At 31.0% G+C, this 6,000-nt stretch overlaps 1 protein-coding gene across 2 annotated transcripts; it reads left to right on the top strand.

Moving 5' to 3' along the window:
• The first annotated feature begins 3,017 nt into the window (after window positions 1-3,017).
• On the top strand, window positions 3,018-5,117 carry LOC108807390 (transcription factor MYB51). 2 transcript variants are annotated; one of them, XM_056987935.1, is made up of 4 exons: window positions 3,018-3,145; window positions 3,602-3,714; window positions 3,812-3,941; window positions 4,140-5,117. In XM_056987935.1, exons 1-4 carry the CDS (start codon window positions 3,033-3,035, stop codon window positions 4,834-4,836), a joined length of 1,053 nt encoding a protein of 350 aa, XP_056843915.1. In that variant the 5' UTR covers window positions 3,018-3,032; the 3' UTR covers window positions 4,837-5,117. The 2 variants fall into 2 exon arrangements, with proteins under 2 accessions (XP_056843915.1, XP_018435172.1); XM_018579670.2 differs by lacking the exon at window positions 3,018-3,145 and having other exon boundaries at window positions 3,176-3,714.
• The last annotated feature ends 883 nt before the right edge of the window (window positions 5,118-6,000 follow it).

The following is a 6,000-nucleotide window of genomic DNA, read 5'->3' on the forward strand; positions in this document are numbered from 1 at the left end:
TATAGTCTCTTTTAAAACAAATTATATTTACACTTTATATTAATACATAGTTAGATTTTTTATAAAAAATATTACTATCTAGCTGATGCAACACACATCCAATAAAAATATATATACACAATGAAATTAAAAAATATGGTCTGAATAATAACAAACATCAGAACGGACGCACGAATTTGCCGATTTAACTTAAATCCGGTATTTAACATAATTCAAAATCGGTTTGAAGAGTGAGTCATGGTCTGACCGGTTCGACGGGCCGGTTCGGTACAGTTTTCAAAACAATGCAAATATGTAATATGAATATATTATTTAATATCTTTATAAACTATAAACTCTATAAGAATATATATAACCGCGCGGATGCGCAGATCAAAAGCTAGTTATATAGTAAAAGTAGAATAATAAACAAAAAATAAATGTATAAGTCTATTTATTGAGTAAAATTTTTTTTACTTTAATATAAAGCAAAATATAAAAAAATATTAAAGTATTTTTTATTTTAAACTCTATTTTAAAGTGAAAAATAATGTAGTTAGAGATGTTGTAATATAACGGTTATGGTTCAATTCAGCTGAACCAATATATACCATTAAATTGCGATGAACCGGACCAAATCATTTGCAAATGCTAATGGATAAAGTAGTCTCTGTTCTTAACTTTATAAAACTTCGGTCATCTGAACTCGCTGGAAGACATAAAAACATATAATTTGGTAGTTAAATAACCATTTATTTATATTAAGAAAACATGTAATATATTAGAGATAAATACTTTAATATAATTTGGTAGTTAGATAATCATGTAAAATTATATATATGTTGAGCATTAGACTCACGATTAAATATACAGAAAATATTCAGTATTTACTTATATGGTTATTTAATATAAGTCAATAGTTATATAACCATGTATTGATATGTTGAGCATTAGATTCACGATAAAATACACATAAGATATTCGGTACTTGCTTACTTTATCAAAACACAATGTTGACAAATTAATTGGTTTTGTTTACATAAAAGTGTGATGATTAATTGAGTAATTGTACAAAGTCTAAAAGATATTATCTATGTCTTTGTTCCTTTTAGTGTTTGTTTTGGTATGATCTATTTAGATTAGTCTAAGCAGTGCCGGCTTTATGGGTGTGCTGAGGGTGCACAAGCACAGGATCCCACTATTTTACAGAAATTTTCTTACTATTTTAGGATCCTAAATTTGAAAATTCTTGTAGATTAAGGGCCTAGTTTTCACAATTACTACAAAGAATATTTTACTACAGTACAGGGCTCAATTATATTTTTAGACGGGCCCTGAGTCTAAGTTCAGTGTTTGAGTGACTAAGTTTTCAGACTTGTATATATGTTGAGCATTAGACTCACGATGAAATACACATAAAATATTCAGTATTTATTTACATGGTTTTTAATATAAGTCAGTTGTTAGATAACCATGTAAAGTTGATATATTGAGCATTAGAGCATCTGCAACGGTAAAAAACAAGAATTCTTAGCACAAAAAATTATTATAAAATGATGTAGGTGCTATATTTTTTGGATTTGGTACCAACAAAAGCTCTTACAATCCTTTGGTAAGGATTATTTCGCTGCCGGACTCTTCACTGTCACGGGTCCCATTGCCGCATGAGAACCCGTGATTGGCCCTAGGATATGGAGTCATGAGTAACACGGTTGTGGATGTCCTTAGACTCACGATAAAATATACAGAGGATATTCGAACTTGAAGATATTCTAACTTGCTTACTCTATCAAAACACAATGTAACGAGTTAATTGGTTTTGTCTAAATAAAAGTGTGATGATTAATTGAGTAACTGTACAAAGTCTAAAAGCTATTATATATATATATATTTCTTTGTTCCTTTTAGAGTTTGTCTTGGTATGATCGATTTCGATTAGTCAAGTTCAGTGTTTGAGTGACCAAGTTGTCAGTTAAATTTATTTTATTCAAATACGACTACCTCTTTCTTATACTTACTACCTTCCTCGAATTTTCTTTCATGTGCTTCGCTTGCGTATTGTTTCTAATAAAATTGTCGTCTAATGATTCTTATAATATTTTGAATTTAACAAAATAAAAATGTGAAGATTTCAGTCGTATTTTGAAAAGTCTCGCACTCCATCTTTTACAGTTGAATTCATTCTGACAAAGACACGTACAGTTTTTATTTATTTCGTTCTTTGTAATACATTTTATAAATTATCTGTTGTGAAGTTTACTGTGTTTCTTAAGTTTCAAAAAACGGTTTGTGTTTTTTCAGTTGCTATAAATTTAGATTTGTTGGTTCCATTATTACCTTTTTGTTTTTTTGGGTTCCATTATAGTTATCAGTAATAGAATAATCAAATAAAAATGAAATTTGAACGATACTATATGCGGATTCTTTTTATATTACCAACTCGTTGAATTTTCTTAAATTAAGTTCAATTTTGTTACACTCAATAAATTTAAGATTTTCATATAGGAGATGAAGGTATATTGTTTATTTTCTTGGGCCGACTTATTTAGTCAAGACAAATATCTCCAAATATCTAAAAGAAAATTCAACGGGACTATAATTTAATTGGTGTTCCAAATGTTTTCGGCGCTGTATAATATAATTCTTGAATAAAAATTTGGTATTAACATGCAAAACATAATAACTATTAGCAACTCAAATTTCAATTAACCTAATGTTGATGTTACAATCTAATCTTATTCTTTTGCTTTAAAAGAAAAATCACACTATATATAGATAATCCAATGGCGGTCATGCCTGTAACAAAAATCACACTATATATAGATAATCCAATGGCGGTCATGCCTGTAACAAATTTTACAAATAAGCTGTCCGATACAGTGATATACTCTGATTACTATTATTTGTTGAGCACCAGAATATAAGAAAGAAGAATAGAAAATGAATTAGAATTATCTTATGGAAAAGATAATCTTTTAAAGATTAGACGTCTATCTCGAAATTCCACTAACTTTTAGCAGTTTTTAAATGGAAATTTTGCGTAAGGAATCAAAATGAGCCAGGTGTCAATAACATACAAAAATGACGTCGTTGTAGGCAGCCACACGTACAGCTACGAGCACCGCATAAATAAGGATGGCGTCTCTTCCTCAAAGTTCCTCACTTTGTAAGTGAAACAAACAACTCTTTTTTTTTTTTTTTGTAAAAAGGCCTATAAACAACAACAACAAACAACTCTTACAAAGAAAATATATTAAAGGTTCTCTCTATTTCTCTTGTGGTAAGAAACAGAACAAGTAGTGATCTCTTTCTCTGTCTATCTATTTCTTTGGTGTTCTTCTTGTTCTATGTTAAAACGATCTCGAGTATCCCAAAAGAGCAAGATGTCTATAAGAAAAATCTACCGATGCCTAAATTCTTTAATCAAAAGATCATGTGCACAGTCTCTATGATCATATGTCCCATTTCACACTTTGTTTCAACTCTCAGGTTTTCAATATTTTGTATTTGTTCTCTACACAACCCCTTTGTTTTCGATCGAATCACTAGCTCCGGAAAGCTGAGACTTTTTTGAAGAATCAATAAATCAAGATTTAAGAATGGTGCGGACACCATGCTGCAGAGCTGAGTTAGGGTTAAAGAAAGGAGCTTGGACTCCCGAGGAAGATCAGAAGCTTATTTCCTACGTTAACCGTCACGGTGAAGGTGGCTGGCGAACTCTCCCCGAAAAAGCTGGTATTTATTTTATATTTATTTTTATCCCGCCATTTTTGAATATTCAATATTTTGACTTTTTGGTCATTATTGAAAACAATTTTTTTAAATAACGTAGGACTCAAGAGATGTGGCAAAAGCTGCAGACTGAGATGGGCCAATTATCTAAGACCTGACATCAAAAGAGGAGAGTTCACTGAAGACGAAGAGCGTTCTATCATCTCTCTCCACGCCCTTCACGGCAACAAGTCAGTCTCCCTCTCTCTCTCTGAATTTATTTATCCATTATCCTTATAATATATATTTTCATCTATCAAAGGAACATATTTAACTTTCAGCAAACCAAAAGGTGAACTATATAAAAATATATTAGGTTTGAAAATTTATATGTTATATATTATGCGATCATGACTAATACATTTATGTAATCTTATGGTGTTAATCAGATGGGCTGCAATAGCTCGTGGATTACCAGGACGAACCGATAACGAAATCAAGAACTACTGGAACACTCATATCAAAAAACGTTTGATCAAGAAAGGTGTTGTTCCGGTTACTGACAAGAGCATATCAGAGAAGGTGCAGGATATTCGGGAGAAACGAAACGTTAATCAGACAATTACAGCGAGTGATGATCTTGATCATAATGAGAAGGTGAAGAAGTCGGGATTATCATCGGCTAGGTTCTTGAACAGAGTAGCTAATAGGTTCGGGAAGAGAATCAACCAGAGTGTTCTGTCTGAGATTATCGGAAGTGGTGGCCCACTTACTAGTCACACTACTACAAGTGTCACCGTTGACTCTGAATCAGATAAGTCAACGAGCTCTTCCTTCACACCAACCTCGAATCTTCTCATGACCATTAACGGTAACGGTAACGCTACGTCGTCTCCATCCACATTCTCTGATTCATCTGTGAACGATCATTTAATGTATTGTGACAATAATGAGGATAATATCGGATTCTCAACATTTCTGAATGATAAAGATTTCATGATGTTGGAAGATTCTTGCGTTGAGAACACTGAGTTCATGAAAGAGCTTACGAGGTTTCTCCAGGAGGATGAGACGGACAACGTAGGAATGATGCCCGTCTATGAACATCAAGACAGTTTTGAAGAGATTGATAACTATTTTGCATGAGATAAATCTCACATATCATTTCAATCTGATCACGGTGATACATGATGATGATGATAAATTAATAATAATGATGATGTGGAACCATGCATGTAGCTTGTATTGTCATATATGCGTGACTTTTTCTTGAACATATATGCGTGTCTTTTGGGTGTTTTTCCTCTCCTTTTTTTGTTTTACTCTTTTGTAAGTTTGCCCTCAAGTGTGTTTGGTATGAAGTAAATAAACTGGTGCATGATGTAACAAATTAAAATAATTTAATAGAGTGTATTAGTATTCGTAAATTGCGAACATGCAAAATAAGTACTAACTAAATCTAGAATAAACTGGTTTGATTCGTCTTAACCATCTGGCCGTACCACACTAAAAGCATCTCTAAGAGATCTTCAAACCCTCAAATTTTGAGGTTTTTGGTTCTCCAAGTGACCTTCAAACTCTCAAAACACTATTTAATTTTCAATTTAGTCCCTATAATTTGTAACTTACATATAATTGTATTAATATTATTTTCTTTATCACTTTAATCCTCATAGCTATATTTCACTTAAATATTCGATTAAATCTTATATATACATATATATTATTAATACATAAAATATAGTATGTTAAATAAAAACAAAACTAATATATAATATATAATTATTTTCCCATATAAAGTTATATTACATTGATCAATATTTTACAAACTTAAAGATTAAAAATGCAACAACAAATATTTTACAAGAGAGATTACACACATAAATATTACTATGTATTTCTGTGTTATAATAAAATTTATCTATAAATATTGTGTTTCATATTTTTAATGTGTATGCATTATCTGTCTATATAAAATTTAAGAAATATAATTAATTTATATTAAAATTGAGGACTAAAATGCAAATTACATAAAGTGACAAAGATAAATTTGAGGTTTCTTCTTGGAGCACTCCACCCTCAAAAACCTTCATTTAGAGGATTCTCCACCCTTAAAATGAGGTTCCTTCTTGGAGATGCTCTAATAGATTAGTTATGTACTCGGATGCAAAATTGTCAAAGTCTTTGGGTCTATAAAATATTAAAATTTATGAGATTTCACAGCTAGTACACTCGCTAGGTAAGAGTCTTTGGGTCTATAAAAGTTATGAGATGTCAGTCTTTGAGTCTATAAAATTTATGCAAAATAAG

The sequence above is a fragment of the Raphanus sativus genome, chromosome 6 (assembly GCF_000801105.2).
Source record: "Raphanus sativus cultivar WK10039 chromosome 6, ASM80110v3, whole genome shotgun sequence".
NCBI classification, from domain to species: domain Eukaryota; kingdom Viridiplantae; phylum Streptophyta; class Magnoliopsida; order Brassicales; family Brassicaceae; genus Raphanus; species Raphanus sativus.

What these genes read in the sequence shown, in the direction of transcription:
- LOC108807390 (XM_056987935.1), top strand. Translation starts at nt 3,033, where the DNA reads ATGAGCCAGGTGTCAATAACATACAAAAATGACGTCGTTGTAGGCAGC. An exon ending in TCCTCAAAGTTCCTCACTTT is followed by an intron (nt 3,146 to 3,601) that starts GTAAGTGAAACA and finishes ACCATGCTGCAG; the next exon opens with AGCTGAGTTAGGGTTAAAGA. An exon ending in AACTCTCCCCGAAAAAGCTG is followed by an intron (nt 3,715 to 3,811) that starts GTATTTATTTTA and finishes TAAATAACGTAG; the next exon opens with GACTCAAGAGATGTGGCAAA.